Source organism: Anabrus simplex, chromosome 1 (genome assembly GCF_040414725.1).
Source record: "Anabrus simplex isolate iqAnaSimp1 chromosome 1, ASM4041472v1, whole genome shotgun sequence".
NCBI classification, from domain to species: Eukaryota; Metazoa; Arthropoda; class Insecta; order Orthoptera; family Tettigoniidae; genus Anabrus; species Anabrus simplex.
The window spans coordinates 1337408772-1337430364 of record NC_090265.1 but is presented as its reverse complement, the minus strand read 5'-3'; the positions used below and the strand labels follow the sequence as shown (position 1 = coordinate 1337430364).

Below are 21593 nucleotides of genomic sequence, written 5' to 3'. Positions count from 1 at the left end.
CTTTTTCTTCTTTTGTTATGCCCATTCATAGAGCATGTTGGAACGTGCTCATTGGCTTGATGACTTTTGCTTTCCTATTAACTATATATTATAATTATGATGTTATTTATTATTATTAATATTATCATCAATTCATATACACTAATGTTATCTAACAATTATATATTTAGAAAATACCTCACTTTTTGTTGTAGCCTATATGATTCTTGTCACAGTATCAAACATACAAACATTGTGTGCATAAAGTATTCATGGATCATTTACAGTCCTACTCTTCAATTTACTGCAGCTCTTTTTTATAGTTGAACATTGTAAATCTACATACAGTACGTTTTAAGATAAATTAAATTGTATATAATAGGATATTTGTTTGAATATTACTGAACCTTTAGCCACAGGGATTTTTTTCTTTTATTAATTGCTTTACATTGCTCCGACACAGATAGGTCTTATAGTGATGATGGGACAGGAAAGGGCTAGGAGTGGGAAGGAAGCAGCCGTGACCTTAATTAAGGTACACACCGGGTGAGTTGGCCCTGCAGTTAGGAACGTGCAGCTGTGAGTTCGCATCCGGGAGATAATGGGTTCGAACCCACTGTCGGCAGCCCTGAAGGTGGTTTTCTGTGGTTTCCCATGTTCACACCAGGCAAATGCTGGGGCTGTACCTTAGTTAAGGCCATGGCCGCTTCCTTCCCATTCCCAGGCCTTTCCTGTCCCATCGTCCAACTTGTTGGTTGAACGGTCTGCGTACTGGCCTTTGGTTCAGAGGGTCCTGGGTTCAATTCCCGGCCGGGTCAGGGATTTTAACCTTAATTGGTTAATTCCAATGGCATGTGGGCTGGGTGTATGTGTTATCTGCATCATCATTTCATCCTCATCACAACGCGCAGGTCACCTACGGACGTCAAATTGAAAGACCTGCACCTGGCGAGCCGAACCCTTCCTGGAATATCCCGGCACTGAAAGCCATACAACATTTCATTTCATTTCCTGTCCCATCATCGCCATAAGACCTATCTCTGTTGGTGTGATGTAAAGCAACTAGCAAAAAAAAAAAAAAAAAAAAAATTAAGTTACAGCTCCAGCATTTGCCTGGTATGAAAATTGGAAACCACAGAAAACCATCTTCAGGGCTGCCGACAATGGGGCTCGAACCCACTATCTCCCAAATGCTGGCCGCAGTTAAGCGACTGCAGCTATTGAGCTCGGTCCACAGAGATTTAAAAAGATATCCTTGAGTGCCGAGTGTTCATCGTTACCAGGGCTGTACTTTAATTTATTAAGAGCACAGCTGCTACCTTCCCAATCCTAGCCCCTTCCTGTCTTTTTGTCATCAAAAGCCTTCAATTAGTGCAATATTAAACCACTACTACAAAAATAAAATGATACATCCACCTTGTGGCTAAGTGGTCTCTGGAGACGGTACTGCCAAGGCAGGTGAAACTTTCCACACTCTCTGCATGGTTTATGTTGGAGGACCGACCAAGCAGTGATTTTACTGGTGCCGCCATAGCTGTCGTTTTAATCACATCCTACAATTCTGATGTTTTTAAAATCCCTTTGTTTATTATCCACGAGCTGGCTGATGGAACTTCTGCAAATAATACCTTTATGTAGATATCTATACAACATTTCAAATTAATTAGTCTCTCAGATTTATAACTCTCATATCTGTCTAGTCCTTGTAAGTAAATTGCAACTCTGCCAGTATGCTGTCTCAGTGCATTCTCTGCTTATGTTAACATGTTGGTTGTTTATACTTTGCACTTCATTATTTATTTATGATTAACTGTTGCAGAAATGTCTCCCACATGGTTACAAGCCCTTTGTATTTATGTGGTAAATGTATTATACTATTAGGTGTTTCACCTGGCAGCTGCACTTCTAATCAAGTTAACAGTCTTAACCACGAAATGTTTAGGGATACCTACTTTGTATTGGACATGCTTGAAAAGGGTATATTAATGTTGGTACAGTAAACTGGTTGATAACAGTGAGCTTTTGATCTGCTTGAAGAACATATGAGAAATACAACTTGTCCATATTTTCCCAGAGATTATCCAACTCTTCCTTGTCATTAAAAGTAAGTACTTTATTTGGTCTTCCTGTCCAGTACTTTTTATTGGTCTACTTAGTGTCAAGTGTATTATATTGTAGAATCCCTTGCTTGATAATGATTGCATTGGATTTTGGAGTATTCACTTTTCCTGAAGAAGACCAATAGTTGACACAGTGAGGGAAGTTGCCGATTTCTTGTTTTGACCCGCTATTGCAAGATCATCAGAAAACCTGAGAATTGTAGTGGAATCTGTGTCTTCCAACAGGCAAAAACCATGTGTTTCTGCAATATTTATTTCTGTGAGCTTAATTATAGTAATAATTTTGTGTGGCTATTTCTAGCCGGGTGCAGCCCTTGTAGGGCAGATGAGGGTGGGCGACATCTGCCATGTGTAGGTAACTGCAGGTTAATGTGGTGGAGGATAGTGTGATGTGTGATATGTGAGTTGCAGGGATGTTGGGGACAGCACAAACACTCAGCCTCGAGCCATTGGAATTAACCAATGAAGGTTAAAATCCCCGACCCGGCCGGGAATCGAACCCGGGACCCTCTGATCCGAAGGCCAGTACGCTAACCATTCAGCCAACAAGTTGGACTGAGATTAATTAGAATGTGGTCTATGTGCAGAGTGAACAGGAATGACAACGGATCTTCCTGCATAATTCCGTTGTTAACTGCAATTTGTTTTGACCGACTTTTATGAACATATATTTCTGTACTGTTGTCTGTTAATAGATTCTTAATCAGGTAAGTTGGCCATGTAGTTAGGTGCGCGCAGCTATGAGCCTGCATCCGGGAGATAGTGGGTTCGAGCCCCACTATCAGCATCCCTAAAGCCCTAAAGATGGTTTTCTGTGGTTTCCCATTTTCACACCAGGCAATTGCTGTACCTTAATTAAGTCCATGACCACTTCCTTACCACTTCTAGGCCTTTCCTATCCCATTGTCACCATAAGACCTACCTATGTGTGTCGGTACGACATAAAGCCATTTGTTAAGTAACAGATTCTTTAAGAGTTGCTTATACATTTGAGATAAGGCAGAGCTGTTTAGGGTGAGTTTTAGGTGTTCTTGGCCCACTGAGTCAAAAACTTTACTTATATCCAGGAAAACCAGACAAGCCAATTCTTTACTCAAGGTTTTTCCACAGAATATCTTCTACAATGTTAATATTTATAAAAGTCCCTGCTAATCTAAGGAATCACTGAGCTTGATAGCTGCAGTTGCTAAGTGCAGCCAGTATCCAGTATTTGGGAGATAGTGGATTTGAACCCCACTGTTGGCAGCCTTGAAGATGGTTTTCCGTGGTTTTCCATTTTCATGCCAGGCAAATGCTGGGGCTGTACCTTAATTAAGACCATGGCTGCTTCCTTCCCACTCCCAACCCTTTCCTGTCCCATTGTTGCCATAAGACCTATCTGTGTCGGTGTGACATAAAGCCAATTGCAAAAAAAAAAAAAAAAAAAAAAAAAAAAAAAAAAAAAAAAAAAAAAAAAAAACCCAACCTAAGAAATCCCCTTTTGGCAAGTGGTAAGGTTTACTTGCTCTTTAACAAATGTTCCTAGGGTCTTACATATCACTCTTCGCACAATGGAGCATATAGTGATTGATCTCCAGTTTTTTGTATCCTTCCAATCTCTGCCTTTGAAGATGAAAATTGCCCTAGCTAACTTGAGTTCATTTGGAAAATATCTTGTCAGTAACATTCTAGTGGCTACTTTTGGAGTGATACCAGCTGCCACCTTGTTTCAAATCACTTTCAATAGTACCTTATCTAGGCCAGGACTAGTGTCAGGTTTCATTTTCCACAGAAATGACAGTATCATATCTCCTATTATTGTTGGCATATCACTGTCATCAAAGCTCACATTTATGTTATATGAATCCCTCTTGTACTCACAAGGTGTTTCAAACTTTTCTTAACCCCCTGTGGGTGGGGGATGTAGATGCAGAATACACCCACGGTATCCCCTGCCTGTCGTAAAAGGCAACTAAAATGGCGACCAAGGGATGATGAAATTATAACCATGAGAATAATTGTGATTAGTACCATTACATGTGGAACACCATGGGTCGACATTACTTGCAACTAGTACCACCATGCAAAGAAAACCATGTGTCTACATAATAAAGGAGCAGTACCATTATGTGAGGAACCTATGGGTCTGAGTGTTACTTATGATAGAGGTCATTATGTGTATTCCACTGTGTTCAGAATGAGTCTGTGTTACCTATGAGTAGTGCCACTTTAGAAATACCATGGGTTTACGTTGCCTTTGATTAGTACTACTATGTGAGAAACACAACAGGTTTGGCTGACCCTCGTGATTAGTACCACTACTTGAGGAAAACCATTGGTCTGCATTGCATGAGAGTAGAACCATTATGTGAGGAACGCCATGGGCTTGTGTTGCCTGTAGGCATTATCATAATATGCGATACACCGTTGATCTGTATTGCCTATGATTAGTACCACTATGTGAGCGATGCCATGAGTATACGTGGCCTGTGATTAGTTCCCCCAAGTGAGAAACACCACGGGAATACTGGCGCCTGTGATTAGTCCTACTCTGTGAGAAGCACAATGGGTCTGCGTTGCTTGTGAGTTGTACCCCTATGTGCGAAACACCATGGGTTTGTGTTGACTGCGAGTGGTGCCATTGTGTGTGTCATACCATGGGTCTACATTACCTATGATTAGTACCACCATACGAGAAACACCATGAGTCTACGTTACCTGTGATTAGTACCACTGTAGAAGGAACACCATGGTTCTGCTTTACTAATGATTAGTACCATTGTGAGGGGCCAGTGACCTGGATTTTGACCCCTTTAGATAATGAGCATCATCCTAATGATTTAAGACATTGTGAATTGGATCCACTCATTGTTTTTGTTTCATGACCATTTTCTCACCACAATTTGTTTAGATTCTAGTCAGTGGATACATTTTGAAGTTTTAATTTGCATTTCATTACACCTCATACTATTAGGGGCCAATGATCTAGCTGTTAGGCCCCTTTAGGCAACAGTCATCATCATCATTATCATCATCATCATCATCATCATCATCAAATTGTTCTCAGAAAAGGAAAATGATATCTTCTAAAGAGATTCCCAGCCTACTGTTATCTAGTCCATCAAGAATATTCCTCATGGCCTTCCTCTGTTGGTAATAGTATTCAAACTGTGCCATCTGGTAATCAAATCAAGCTCTTCTCTGCAACCTTTACTTTTTTGATGCTATTTTAGGATTAGAGAGTTGACTTAACACTTTCACTACTAGCTGCCTGAGCAGCTTACCAATGCTGGGTCCCAGCCATTTTAAAAAATCCACCTATTTGACAGCTGAGTTCTATATCAGTGCATATTAAAGAAATCATATTTTTAAAAAATTACAAAAGACATAACATGGTTTTCCTCACTGTTTTCATTTAAACCCATATATACATCAAATATTGAAGCTGATGGACAATAGAAAGGAGACTCAGGGTTATTGTTCCTGTCCGGATTACTATTCACCCTTCCAGCATTTTCACTACACATATAATCACACTCACTTTCACTATTTGAAGCTATCAGATCATCACCTGATTAATTATTATTTATTTACATATGTTACGCCCACATTGGAGCACTGAAATCAATACATTTGAGTTAATTTCTTCTTTTTCTTCTCCCAGAACTTTCTCATCCTCTTCGACCTGGAAGCCCTTTGTGTGTCCGATATAGTATATTGTTTCCGTTCAACTGTTTTTAGTTTGAGACTTATGCTTTTGTTCTTCAAAATCCTCTTCTCTTTTCTGTCTTTGATTTGTTGCTGAGTTATATCCAATTCTTCCTGAACTTCTTTGAACCAATTATTATTGATTTTATTCTTCAAAAAGTAATCGAATAGTTGTTTCAATATCCTGGTGTCTGGTAATCTTGATATGTGATTAATTATTGTACAAAATATCACATATTCCTTCTTCCAGAATGACCTACTACTACTACTACTACTACTACTACTACTGCTGCTGCTGCTGCTACTAGTACTACTAGTACTGCTACTGCTACTACTACTACTACTACTACTACTACTACTACTACTACTACTACCACTACTACCACTACTACTACTACTACTACTACTACTACTACTACTACTACTACTACTACTACTACTACTACTACTACTACATACTCAAGTTTGAAGCTTTGTTTACTACACAATCACAGTCACTTGCTATTTCACTCAGTTTGAGAAGCACCAAATTTGGCTTGTAAACAATGAGTAAAAGAACACAAAGGAAAGGTACAATGTCGAGAGAAGAGGACACTCGAGTCATCTACCAGAAGAAAAAGAAACTTCTAGGTAAAACTCTCCTGGTCTCCAAAAACACAAGCATATTGGAGCATGCAATACTAAAGGAGTGCTAAACGACTTTACTCCTCTATGTGCCACAGAAGACGGTGTGCTTAAACGACCATACTCCTCTATGGGAGCGAAGGTGTTAACAGTTTGTTATTATTCATTAGTCTCCCACTTTTCCTGGGTTCTCCATCAAATATTTTCCTTACAGCCTTCCTCCATTGGTAGTACTATTTGAACTGTGGCATTAGGTAGTCAAATCAAGCTCATCTATGCAACCTTTAATTTTTGATGCTCTCTTAGGATTACAGCATTGACTTAACTCTTTGTTGGTATTCTTTAGTGTCCTATTCTTTGTGGCCTCACTGATCTTCAGTGTTGGTTTAGGAGTATATTAGATGCTTTTGAGACAAATTTAATTCTGATGTGTTAGTATTAAAAGTGGCATCATAAGTACAGAAGATCATTTGAGATCTCTGGGGACGATATTTGAAGGGTAATTAGCTTATGAAAAGCCATGTCTCCACCAATGATCATGTTCAGTTGGAAAGCGAGCATTTCTAGCTATAGCCCAACAATGTAATTTCCATTGCAGCAGACGTTTTTGCAGAACTAGCATGTTTATCATCCCACTCCTCCTTACAGACTTTCCGGAGGCCACTGATAGGGTGTGGATGTCTATTTCCTAACGCCATTTTTAGGAGTCCAAATGCACAGATGTCCATGGGTGACCAATTGGTTGCCTTCACCGGAATGTCAATAAAAGGAATTGCATGGATTCCAGTTTCCACCTCCATTCTCTCTAAGAACAGATGAGTTGAATGAGAAGTGTGGCTGGATGCTTTATCTTGCTGTACCTATACCTGATTTTTTGCCTTCCCATACAGTGCTGGGATATGTGTGTTATGAATGGGTGTTAAAACCTCTTGCTGATATTATGTAGAGTTCACCTTCACATTATTAATGACATAGCAAATGGTTAACTTGCCATTGTAGCAGTATCCAGCAATGATCTTGAAGCCCCTTGGAAAACTTTCCTGACAATCTTTATACAATTTTTGATAATTTCTTTCGTCTCTACAGCAGTAGTAAATTGAGCAGGATTCATTACAGTCACTAAGGTACATATATGCTTCATCTAATGTCACCACACTTTTTAAATCTGTCCCCTGCCAGATAGCTCTCATACAGTTTTCTTGTGTTAGTGCGACATTCCGAAATGTGACGAGGCGACAGCTTGTGAACTTGGTGCTTATGCCACTTTTCTGACTGCAGGTCCTTGTTGATTATTGTGTTAACTGTTGAAACATACATCCCCAACTTACATGCGATAGTCCTTTGGGGAGCAGAATTGCCACCTGAAACAAGGGCCTTCACTTTCCTCACCACTTCTGGTGTATGACTGGTGGCTGGTCGTGGATTTGCCTGTTCTTTTCATGACTGGAATTAAGCTCAGTCGGCCTTTGCCTTTTTTATTCAATGCAGCACTGATCCTGTTCTTTGATATCAAGAAATTACGCTTCTTGCACATTCCTTGGATTGCAGAATAGCTATATTTAGCACCGGAAAGAGCTGTTATGTAGCCCTCCCAGTAAGAGTCAATCTGCTTCAGCATCATTGCAGCTAATGTCATGAAACTCTACCACACACATTCTCAGTACTGACTGGAATCATCACTCCCCATTTTAATGTGCTTAAGTTGATAGCAGCGCCACCAGCAGCCTTCAAACTCATCACCAGAGATCCTGAATGACCTTCTGTATTCTTGTCAAATTCCTGTGTCTATTTCTGAAGAGTTTTGTCAAATAATGGTGGTGAATTAGGTCTGTTTACTGTATATTCTGTTATAGGGGAGTTCACCTGATCATTGGTATTACAAGTTCCCTTCTGCACTAAGGATACTGTATGCTACTGGATGTGACTTGCTGATGTGTGTACTAACCTCCTTAAACAATTGACCACAGTAAGGGCATGAAGGACGTAATGTCCAGTTATCAGCTGCTGATCTATCAGTATCGTTTAGTTTGATACTACTTGAGGTAACACAAAAATCATGACTGTTATTGATAAGATCTTTGTCATTGCTTTCACTGATAGAGAATGTATATCATGGCCATCCTAGTGAAGATTGTACACCTGTATTACCTGTTGAAGTGGTTGGAGTTTGTCCAGCTTGACTCTTGCTGCTAATGTTATCTTTACCAATATTGTTTACATCATATCCAGATGATAGATCCTGATTTGACTCTGTGTGTATGAACTTTATTAAAGTGAATATTCGGTCCTTTCTTATTTTTGAATTGCTTGTGACTGTGAACACAATGTTCTGGAATCACAGTTACACCAGATGGAGGAATAATATTATCCATGTTCTATAAACATACCCTTAGCTTGTCCAACCTACATGTAGTGAAGCAAAATAAATTGCCTGACAAAACAGATTCACATTTCAAGATGAAATTAAAATATTTTCAGAATACAGAGACTACTTACAAATTCTTAGTAAGTATCTGCAGCAACACATCACCCTTAATCCAACAAGGTATTTCATGGTACATTAAAAAGAGGTTATAATCCACCACTGGCTAAGGCATAAAAGAAATCTGCTGTGAGCCTGCTAGTGTGCTACATGGATTGATACTATACATCAAAAAATTCTGTTGATATAGGCCTACTTGATAAACATCTGACTCGTTGGCTGAATGGTCAGCATTCTGGTCTTTGGTTCAGAGGGTCCCGGGTTCGATTCCCAGCCGGGTTGGGGATTTTAATCGCTTCTGATTAATTCTTCTGGCTCGGGGACTGGGTGTTTGTGTCCGTCCCAACACTCTCCTCTTCATATTCACACAACACACTACACTACCAACCACCACAGAAACACGCAATAGTGATTACATCCCTCCATATAGGGTTGACGACAGGAAGGCCATCTGGTTGTAAAACAGGGCCAAATCCACATGTACGACGCAGTTCGCACACGCGACCCCACAGATGTAGGAAAAGTAGAAAAAGAAGAAGAAGATAGGCCTACTTGATGGAGCTGTATAAAAGATCACAAGGAAAGTAGCACTACAAATTACTTAACTCACCATAAATGACTACATAGCAAGCATGTGAACGACAAATTGTCCACATATTTCAAAGTTTATTAGAACTCAACATTTACCATACATCAGCTATAAAGTGGCCTAAAGAGACAGCATAAACCACAAGAGACACGAAAAATAACAAATGAGCATGGAATAAGCACAGACATGAAGAGAGTAGGAGATAGGAATCTATGCTCGGATGGTCTTCACTTGAACCACAATGGTATATATAAGTCAAGCGGTTTGTTTAGAAGAGTTATAGGGAGGTACATTCAGGGAAACTGGGTGGACTAAGGAGTGGTGATGACAGTATAGGAAGCATGAATTCAAGTAAAGATGACGTAAAATTGTTAATGTTAAACTGTAGAAGTATTGTAAAGAAAGGAATAGAATAAAGTACCATAATTAGATAGATATATATATTTTCCAGATATTGTAATAGGGATTAGCTAAAAATTCATATTAAGGATGCAGAAATTTTCTCCCAGAACTGGAGTGTTTATCATAGAGATAGGTTAGAAACAATAGGAGAGGGGTGAAAAAAGAATTTGTAAGCCATGAAAAAGTTAACAATGAAGAACATGAAATTCTAGTTGTAAGACATATCTGTAAAGATAACGGGTAACTTGATGTTTTCTGGGTTGTACAGACCTGGCAAGGCTGGAGCTGACGTTGATGAGGAATTATTTGATAAGATAATCAGATATGTGGGAAACAACACAGAAAGGAACGTTATTGTAGTGGGTGATCTGAACTTACCAAATGTTAACTGGGAAGGGAATGTGAACAGTAGAAAGCATGAACAACAGATTGTGACTAAGCTAATATGGGAAGGACACCTGAATCAGAAAATGATGGGACCAACAAGAGGGAAAAATATTCTAGACGTGGTGCTGATAAAACCAGATGAGCTCTATAGGGAAACTAAAATGATAGATGGTGTAAGTGGTCATGAGGCTGTGATAGAGAGGAATATTGTAAGAGTAGGACTATTAGGCAATACCATACGGTTGATAAGAGAGGTACGGTATGGAGAAATTTAAAAAAAGCAATTATGATCAATGGAAAATGGTAAATTAAAATGTAAACAGCCTATGGGACAGGTTTAAAGCAATTGTTGAGGAGTGTGAAAACAGTCTTTAAAAGCAGAAAGGACTGATAAGGACCCATTAATTATAACAGAGAAATAAAGAGATTAAGAAGGAGGTGCAGATTAAAAAGAAATAGAATTAGGAATGGTTGCAGGAGTAAGGAGAGATTGAAGGAGCTTACTGGGAAAATGAATTTAGTGAAAAAATCAGCTAAGGTTAACATGATGGCAAACATAATTGGCAGCCATACGAATTTCAGGGATCAGTGGACGGATATGTATAGATACTTTAAGACAGAAACAGGTTCCATGAAGGACATTCCAGGGATCGTTCATAAACAAGGGGAGTGTATATTGCAAGGACTTACAGAAGGTAGAAGTATTCAGTCAGCAGTATGTGGAGGTAATCAGATATAAAGATTATATCCAGACAGAGGAGCCAATTAACAGTGATGAATTTTCTTTTTCTGTTATTTGCTTTACGTCGCACCGACACAGATAGGTCTTGTGACGACGATGAGGCAGAAAGGGGCTAGGAGTCGGAAGGAAGTGGCCGTGGCCTTAATTAAGGTACAGCCATTAATTATAACAGAGAAATAAAGAGATTAAGGAGGAGGTGCAGATTAAAATCTCAGCTGCCTCCCTAGCTTTCAACTTTTGTATCTTTTTGTAAATGTATTTATTATCAATAAATTTCAGTAATTCATCAGTAGTACCGAGCTCGATAGCTGCAGTCGCTTTAGTGCGGCCAGTATCCAGTATTTGGGAGATAGTGGGTTCGAACCCCACTGTCGGCAGCCCTGAAGATGGTTTTCCATGGTTTCCCATTTTTACTCCTGTGCCTTAATGAAAACCATGGCTGCTTCCTTCCCACTTCTGGGCCTTTCCTATCCCATCATGAAGCTGTTTTTGTCATAGTTAAAAATAAATGTGATAGAAAGGAATGTCATAAAAGTAGGACTACCGGTATTAGGCAATACCATACGGTTGATAAGGGAGGGATGGGGAAATTTTTAAAAAGCAATTATTGTCAATGGAAAATGGTAAATAAAAATGTAAACAGCCTATAGGATAGGTTTAAAGCAATTGTTGAGGAGTGTGAAAACAGATCTGTACCCTTAAAGATGGTAAGGAACCAGAAAGTTTATTATAACAGAGAAATAGAGAGATTAGGAAGGAGGTGCAGGTTAGAAAGAAATAGTTAGGAATTGTTGTTGAAGTAAGGTGAGAATGAAGGAACTTACTAGGAAATTGAATTTAGCAAAAAAAAAAAAAAAGTCAGCTAAGAATAACATGATGGCAAAAATAATTGGCAGTCATATGAATTTTAGTGAAACATTGGAGGGTATGTGTAGAAACTTTATAGCAGAAACAGGTTCAAAGAAGGACATTCCAGGGATCATTGTGCAGTCACTGACCCTATGCATGCATAAACATTTTATGCTTTTCTTCAAAGAACACAAGTCACAAATTTACACTAGGCTTCAAGACTGAACTGGAATAAATATCCCATGCCGAAACACATTACTTGAACAAAGAAATCTTAAATTATCTAGGCCCATGGATATAGGCCTACAATGCAGATGTGATCAGTGGCAACCAGCATTACCCTGGAAGAAGAAAAACTATTCACATGGTGCCTTAACGGCCTTGACAAAGTAAACAAACATAAATTTTCAGTGTCATATTTAAACCAACTTGCTCACTTTTCTTTTTGCTAAGATACCCACCTTCTCCTGATAACCTGTGCCTTTCACTTCCAGCTTCCTCCCTGTTGTGTCATATGCTGGAAAACAGATCATAAAATTTATCTCAAAATCACCAAAATACTTATGGACTAACTGCTGTTCACTGTGTGCTATGCTGTGAATAATCTAGCTACTGTACTCATGAAGCTCACACACAAGATTTTCTTATATGGGATTCGCACTGTTTCTGTTATTACTTCTGTATGTATATGAATGTGATTGATTGATTGATTGACTGATTGATTGATAAATGTATCTCTATTCCAAGATGGATTTTGATTTGATGCAAATTTAACAGTGTCTGTTTCTAGGGTTCCATGAGGCCATCGGCGATGTGATGTCACTGTCAGTATCCACACTAACTCACATGCATCATCTCGGGTTTGTCAAAAAGGCAGAGCTTTCTGATCCTGATGCAGACCTCAACTTCTTGTTCTTGATGGCACTGCAGAAGGTGGCTTTTCTACCATTTGGGTACCTGGTAGACAAGTGGCGTTGGGATGTTTTTGAGGGCAAAGTGGCTCCTCAGGCATACAACAAGCATTGGTGGCGGCTAAGGTTAGAGACTAGATTTCATAATTTTAGAGTAATATGAAAACTTCTATCTTCATGAATGAGATATTTTTAATAATTCCCTTTATTTCATTTGATCACATGAATCTGATATTTGTTCCTTATAATATATCTTGGTTTTGAAGGCATGAGTTTAGCTGTTAAAATTTAAGATGCCTGATAATAAAGTGATGAGCAAATGAAAGGACACTAGGATGCTGAAGAATGTTCAGTGGGAAGAGTCTTAGCCAAGATTAATGTCTGTAACTTATTATTCTTGCATATGGTAGAGAACACTTTTGCTACTTGTCTTTTTACACTGTACCAACCCAGACTGGTCTTACTGCAATGTGATTGGGCAGGGCTAGGCCTGAGAAGGAAGCAACAGTGGCCTTAATTAAGGTACAGCTCTAGCATTTGCCTGATGTGAAAAAGGGAAACAATGGCAAACCATCTGAGAGAAGAGTTCGAACCCACTGTCCCCTGAATGCAAGTTCACAACTATGTGACCTGAACCACATAGCCACTCACTTGGTTGGAACACATTTGTGTGGAGTAAACTTCTCATAAACTCTTATTATGGTTTGATTGAGATTCTCACAACCCAGTAAAAAATATATTATAAAGTCTGTAGCAGCAATCTTGATGAGTGCTCACAAAGTGAGGTTTAGAACAAATACTCACTAGCAACACTCCATACAACACATTACACAAAGTGCTGTAATATCTCCATACTGACTGTCTTAGGTGTTTGTAGACCTTTTTTTTTTAAAAAAAGAAAACTTATTTCATCTCTGCAAATCCAGGCATGTTGCTTCTCTTGTACACTTTCCTTCAGATGACATCATTCTTTCTAAATATCTGAATTATTTTACTTGGTTTAGTTTTCCACCATCCATCAACACATTGGCAGTTTGGTCATCACCTGTTGTACACATCATTATTGTGGTCTTTTTAACTATTCTGATACCACACCTCTCTTTTAGCCATTCATTCATGTGATTTCAGCTGTATTAGTAGTTTTAAAAATGGTTTCACTAGCATAAGCTATTTCAGTCTCTGTGGCTGTTCTATAATGTCTTGATTTTGCTGCTACTGATAAGCTTGTTTTGTCATATGTAGTCTGGTGAGGAGCACACTCCAACCACACTGACAATGAAAGCCGACTAATTTGCAGGGTGGTTGGATTGGGCTATTTACTCCAGTATTCACAGAACTCGACTGAACACCTTCTGGAACTTGTAGAATAATGTGACATTGCAGATTACATAGTGACAATCTCACTACATTGAAAAACAGATACAGATGACATAGACATGGAAGAGTATGTATAGGTACTTTAAGGCAGAAACAGGTTCAAAGAAGGACATTCCAGGAATCATTAATGAACAAGGGGAGTGTGTATGCGAGGATCTTCAAAAGGCAGAAGTATTCAGTCAGCAGTATGTAAAGATTGTTGGTTACAAGGAAAATGTCCAGATAGGGGATGTGAGTAACACTAAAGAAGTATTAAAATTTTCCTATGATAACAATGACAATTACAGTAAGATACAAAAGTTGAAAACTAGAAAAGCAGCTGGAATTGATAAGATTTCTGGGGATATACTAAAGGCAATGGGTTGGGATATAGTACCATATCTGAAATACTTATTTGATTATTGTTTGGTTGAAAGAGCTATTCCAAATGAGTGGAGAGTTGCTATAGTAGCCCCTGTGAACTGTATAAAGGAAAGGGTGATAGACATAAAGCTGAAAATTACAGGCCAGTCAGTTTGACACACACTGCATGTAGGTTTTGGGAAAGCATTCTTTCTGATTATATTAGACATGTTTGCAAAATCAATAACAGGTTTGATAGAAGGCAGTTTGGGTTTAGGAAAGGTTATTCGACTGAAGCTCAGCTTGTAGGATTTCAGCAAGATATAGCAGATATCCTGGATTCAGGAGACCAAATGGACTGTATTGCGATTGACCTATCTAAGGCATTTGATAAGGTAGATCATGGAAGACTACTGGCAAAATTGAGTGCTATATTTCTAGAAAATAGAACTCAGAGAATTAGAGTAGGCGAGGGAATTCCTCAAGGCAGTATTATTGGACCTTTATGTTTTCTTATATATATCAATGATATGTGTAAATAAGTGGAATCAGAGATAAGGCTGTTTGCAGATGATGTTATTCTGTACAGAGTAATAAATAAGTTACAAGATTGTGAGCAACTGCAAAATGACCTCGATAATGTTGTGAGATGGACGGTGGACAATGGTATGATGATAAACGGGGTTAAAAGTCAGGTTGTGAGTTTCACAAATAGAAAAAGTCCTCTGTTTTAATTACTGCATTGATGGGGTGAAAGTTCCTTTTGGGGATCATTGTAAGTACCTAGGTGTTAAAATAAGAAAAGACTTCATTGGGGTAATCACATAAATATGATTGTTAATAAAGGGTACAGATCTCTGCACATGGTTATGAGGGTATTTGGGAGTTGTAGTAAGGATGTAAAGGAGAGTGCATATAAGTCTCTGGTAAGACCCCGACTAGAGTATGGTTCCAGTGTATGGGACCCTCACCAGGATTACTTGATTCAAGAACTGGAAAAAATCCAAAGGTAAGCAGCTCGATTTGTTCTGGGTGATTTCCGACAAAACACTAGTGTTACAAAAATGTTGCAAAGTTTCGGCTGGGAAGATTTGGGAGAAAGGAGACGACCTGCTCGATTAAATGGTATGTTCTGAGCTGTTAGTGGAGAGATGGCGTGGGAGGACATCAGTAGACGAATAAGTTTGAATGGCGTTTATAAAAGTAGGAAAGATCACAATATGAAGATAAAGTTGGAATTCAAGAGGACAAACTGGGGCAAATATTCATTTATAGCAAGGGGAGTTAGGGATTGGAATAACTTACCAAGGGAAATGTTCAATAAATTTCTAATTTCTTTGAAATCATTTAAGAAAAGGCTAGGAAAACAACAGATAGGGAATCTGCCACCTGGGCGACTGCCCTAAATGCTAGTGATTAATTTGATTTGATTTTGATGGTAGACTCGTGCAGGCATAGAGTGTTCAGCCCGTGACTCACCTCGGCAAGTGCTGTTCATATCAGCAAGTGATGCAGTTACATTGGGATGCAGCAATGAAACTTTGCAAGGTAGGTTGCAATCATTATACTGTACAGTACCATATGATTGATACTAACAGCTGAGGATGAGAAAAAATGGAAAAGGCACTAAATCATATGAATGAATTGCTAAAAGAGAGGTGACATCAGAACAGACAAAAAGATCAAAATAATGCTGTGTACAACAGATGATGACCAAACTGTCAAATGTGTTGATGGATGAAGAAAAGCTAAATCAAGTAAAGTAATTCAGATCTGCAAAGTCTGATCACATCTGAAGGAAAGTGTACAAGAGAAGTAAATGCCTGGATTTGCAGAGGCAAAAGAAGTTTTCTTAGAAAAAGGGTGTCTACAGTACTAACATCTAAGACTATCAGCATGGAGATATTACAGCATTTTGTGGAAAGTTTTGTATGGAGTGTTGTAAGGTATGGGTCAGAAACATGGACCCTACAAAAAGTAAAATTATTGAAATTCAAGGCACCTGAGATGCGGTGCTGGTGTTGACTTCTAAGAATACGTTGGACTGATAGAGTCACAAATTAGAACGTTCTCAAAAGAGCAAATGAGATACGCACCTTGGTTAAAACCTTAAACAGGAGAAGAAATAGCTTCATTTGTCACTTGTTCTGTCAGGTGCATTACCCTGTTTGAAGGGAAACTGCAAGGTGGAAGGAGCAAATCTTGTGAATAGTTTCATTTAAATTAAAGGGAAAGGCTTGGACAAACACCACTACTACTTGATTCACCCACTTCATTTCATTGCCGTCCTCATCTATATGAGAAAAGAAAGTTATTTTTTTCCCACCTGTTTCATTGATTCACCATTCCTGGTCTCCTGCTCTTTCTGTCATTTTTTTATATTGTGTACCACCAGGATTGGACTGCCCACTACTGCTCAATTTACTGTCCATTTCTCAGTCACATTCACATATGGTTGTCCTAATTATACTAAACTCAAAAATAAACTGTACATTAATATGGACTTGACTAAACAGTAAGCTAAGAGTAGATATAAATCACTGTGAGAAACTCCACAGTCACACAGGTGATTGTTATTAACAGCAACACAAACACTCATCTCTATGCATGCACTCAGCACTTGCTCATTGTCCAGCCAGCCCAGCTAACCTGCGATACTTGAGTTGAATTTCATCACTGAAATATACTTTTTCCCCATTGTGGTTGAATATGGAGTCTGGAAGACAAACTCTAAGCCAGGACCTAGCAAGCTGAATGGGAAATATGGGACTGACTTTATAATACCAATATAAATGGTCCGTTGTTGGACATTATAAATTTTCCAGCTAACTCATTCCTGGCTGCCAGCATTTTGCCCTAATGTGCTAAGTTGGGCTCATCAGTTGGTACATAGCACACCCACCAAGAAGCATGGTCTGCACAACAAAAATACAGGAACAAAAAATTGTAAAAAAAAGCCCCCTGATACAAGAGGGGATCAAATATAAGCAGAATTTTATTTTTTATTTAAATTCATTTATAGGAAAACACAAGGCAATTACAATTTATTTTTCCACATAGTTTCCTGTTTTGGAAATGCATTTGTTCCAGCGTATGGGCAGATTTTTGATGCCCTTATCGTAAAAAGAACAGGGCCTTTTCACCAGCCAGTTGTGCACGAAGTCTTCCACACTGTCGTCATCTTCAAATTGTTGCCCTTGTAGAGCTTCTTTAAGTGGTCCAAACAGATGGAAATCACAGGGCGATAAGTCTGGGCTGTAAGGAGGATGATCAAGTGCAGTCCAGTGCATTTCCTGTAGCTTGGAGACAGAGCTGCAGTATGGGGCAGCTCATTGTCGTGGAGGGGGATGACCTGTCGAATCGGTTGGTCTTGTCTTTTGCTGCGATATGCAACCCTCGCCTTGTTCAACAGCTCACAGTAGTAAGTAGCATTGATTGTGCGTCGCTCATGCAAAAAAATCAATCAGCAAAATGCCTCGCTGATCGAAAGAAACAGTTGCAAGGACCTTGCCAGCTGACAGTCGAGTCTTGGCTTTCACTGGTGCTGTCTCCCCTTTCCTCCATCACTCCTTGCTGGCTTGTTTGGATTCGGGAGTGGTGGGGACCCATGTTTCGTCGCAGGTGACGATCTAACTCAAAAATGCATCACCTTCTTCTGCAGACTGCTGTAAACCTCTGACAGATCTCCAAACGTCTCAACTTCAGATTTTCGGTCAAAAGGTGAGGGAGCCATCTGGAACACACTTTACGGAACTGTACGTAATTTGTGATGATTGCTTGACAGCTCCCATAACTGATTCTGACTTGTTCTGCCGCCCGTCGATCATCGTCAATAATGTCTTAAACTGCACTAATTTTTTCATCTGGAATGCTGGTCTGAGGATGGCGATCGTGCTGGTGATTTTCCACATGTTCTCGTCCTTCCTTGAACTTCTTATGCCAGGCAAACACACGCGTCCTTGACAATGTTTCATCACCGAACTGTGCAATCAATTTCTGGCAAATTTCTGCCACTGTAACTCCTTCATGAGCAAGAAATTTTATAATTATGTGTTGTACAGTGGAGGGGTGCACCTGTTGCTCCAACATTGTGAGTGTTACTGACGAAACGGCGGGAAATATCTAACAGCACGCTTCCCTACTCCTAACGGTCCTGCCTAAGCATAGCAGAAGCACGGGGCCAGTCCTACCAACTGTTGATGTTCAGGAATGAAAATCCCATTTATATTTGATCGACCTTCGTAATTAAATGTTGTGCACGGTTTGCTATTATAGCAGTTCTCTATTTGAACAGAACAAAGAACAATTTCATTGTCTAGCTGATAAGCTTGCTTACTTACTTACTTACTTACTTACTTACTTACTTACTTACTTACTTACTTATCCGGCGCTACAGCCCTGTGTGAGCCTTGGCCTCTTCTACGATAGTCCGCCATCTACTTCGATCCTGAGCGGCTGGTCTCCATGGGCAGATGTTCATTGCCCTCAAGTCAGCTTCAACTTCATCACTCCATCTATTATGGGGCCTTCCTTGTCGCCGTCTTTTGTCTACTCGGGATTTAACTACTTTTCTTGGCATTCGATCTTCCTCCATTCTTTCCACATGGCCAAGCCATCGCAGTCTCTGTGCCTTAATAAATCTAACTATATCCTCCTGGTCTAATATGTTTTGTATTTCAGCATTCGTCCTTATCCTCCAACCATTCTGGTCTTGAATTGGGCCATATATTCGTCTAATAATCTTTCTTTCAAATATCTTCAATTTATTTGCGTCATCAACTAAAAGGTTCCAGGCTTCTGAGCCATATGTCACTACAGGTCTAATAAGGGTCTTATATATTTTGAATTTTGTAAGTTTAGACAATAGACGAGATTTAAATAATGTAAGATTAGCATAATAGGCCCTGTTTCCAGCTATTATTCTACGATGTATCTCCTCACTTATTCTATTATTATTTGTCAACATGGTTCCCAAATACTCAAAACTTCGTACATTCTCAAAATTATGGCCGTTTATTGTCAGATTATCTTGACTTCTTCTGCCCTCTATAACAGTCACATGCATATACTTAGATTTACTGTCATTCACCTCCAATCCCATCTGTTTTCCCGCTTCCTCCATTTCAAGAAACATTTCCTTCAAATATCTATCATTCCTGGCCATTAACACTACATCATCTGCATATGCACAAATTTGTTTAGATTTATATACAATATTTCCTGTATCCATTATTTTTTCAAGGACTTGGTTAATTGCCAGATTAAACAAAGTAGCTGAGAGTGCATCACCTTGTCTGACTCCTGTATTAAGAGCAAACTCATTTCCAATTTTTCCATCCGCCATCACTTTTGCCCTTACTTCTCCTAAAGTGATTCTGAACATCCTAATCAGTTTCTCTGGTATTCCTATTGTCTCCATGTATTCATATAGCTTATCCTTGTATATACTGTCAGATGCTTGTCTAAAATCTACAAACAACATATGTAGATCTATATTATGCTCATAGCATTTTTCCATCGTTTGACGTACCACAAATATTTGATCTACTGTGCTCCTATTTCGCCTGAAGCCACACTGTACTTCATCCAATCTTTCTTCAGCATATGGAGTCAGATATTGTAATAGGATATTTGAAAATACCTTATAGATGATATTCAGTAGTGTGATTCCCCTATAATTAGTGCATTCATACTTATTTGCCTTCTTATATATTGGGAAAATTATTCCTGTATTCCACTCATCAGGTATCCGTTCTTCCTCCCAAATCTTAATAATCAGTTCATGTATCTCTCCTAGCATTTCTTTGCTACTATTTTTAATCAGTTCACTTGTTATTCCGTCTTCTCCTGCTGCTTTATGGTTATTTAATTTTGCAATAGCATTTTCTACATCTTTCAATGTGGGGGCATTTATCCATTGTTCTGGTCCATTCTGCTCCATATGCCGTTCACTTTCTTCCACATCTTCTCTTTTCTTGTTAAGGAGCTCTCGGAAATATTCGGTCCATCTTTCACTTATTTCCTCTTCATTCTGTAATAGCTTACCTTCTTTATTCTTACAGCCATTCAATCTTGGCTTATACCCTTTCCTGAAATAGTTAATTTCATTATAGAATTCCTTTGTCCTCTTCTGTAACCTTTGTGTCTCTATACTCTCTAGTTTCTTCTTAATCATCTCTCTTTTCTTCTTCTTACAGATGTTATTAGCTTCACGTCTGCATTTCTCATAATTTTCCCTATTTGACCTTGTATCTCTCTGTAACATTTTTGCTCCTGCTGCATTCTTCTTTCCAATCGCTTCCTCACACTCCATATCGAACCAAATATTTATTTTCTTTTTGGCTATACCCAGTGTTTCTTGTGCCGCATTTTGTATGCACTTTTGAACTTTTGCCCACCTTTCCTCTATTCCAGAAACTTGTCCAATCATCTGTAAAGTATTATTCATTTTTGACTGGAATTCTTGTTTTCCTTCTGGTTGTTGTAGTTTTTTCAAATTCCATTTCTTTCTTTCCGTAGGTTGTCTCCTCTGTCCTATTGCCAATTTTTGCCTCGCTATTGCTTTTACAAAATAATGATCAGAATCACAGTTTGGCCCTCTGCATGTCCTTACGTCAATAATTGATGCTGCATGCCTCGTTGTCACTAGTACATGATCTATTTGATTTACCACATTGCTTCCTGGCATCTTCCACGTTCCCTTATCTATTTTCTTATGATCAAAGCAGGTGCTTTTAATTATAAGACCACTCGTAGTTGCAAACTGTCCCAAGTAAAAACCATTCTCATTTGATTCATCATGTAGTGTATATTTCCTGGCTATTGGTCTCATACACTCTTCCTTTCCCACTTCGGCATTAAAATCTCCTAAAATAATAATCATGTCATATCTTGGTCCCTCTTCAACGGTTTGTACTAACTCATCATAAAATTGTTCCTTCCTCTCCTCATCTGCATCTTCAATTGGTGCATGTGCTGATATAACAGTTATGTTCCTAAACTTCCCCTTAATCTGAAGCTTACATATTCTATCTGAGATCGGTTCAAATCCTATTACACTCTTCTTCAATTTCCCATGTACTATAAATCCCGTACAGAACTG

The 21593-nt window shown here is 38.9% G+C and overlaps 1 protein-coding gene across 1 annotated transcript in view; it reads left to right on the top strand.

Annotated features, from left to right (window-relative positions):
• Positions 1 to 21593, top strand: part of LOC136858968 (angiotensin-converting enzyme) — a 248026-nt gene that overhangs the window by 134532 nt on the left and 91901 nt on the right. Inside the window, exon 6 of the mRNA XM_067138664.2 lies at positions 12652 to 12898. Within this exon, the coding sequence (XP_066994765.2) occupies positions 12652 to 12898 (247 nt within the window). The remainder of the gene's footprint in view (positions 1 to 12651; positions 12899 to 21593) is intronic.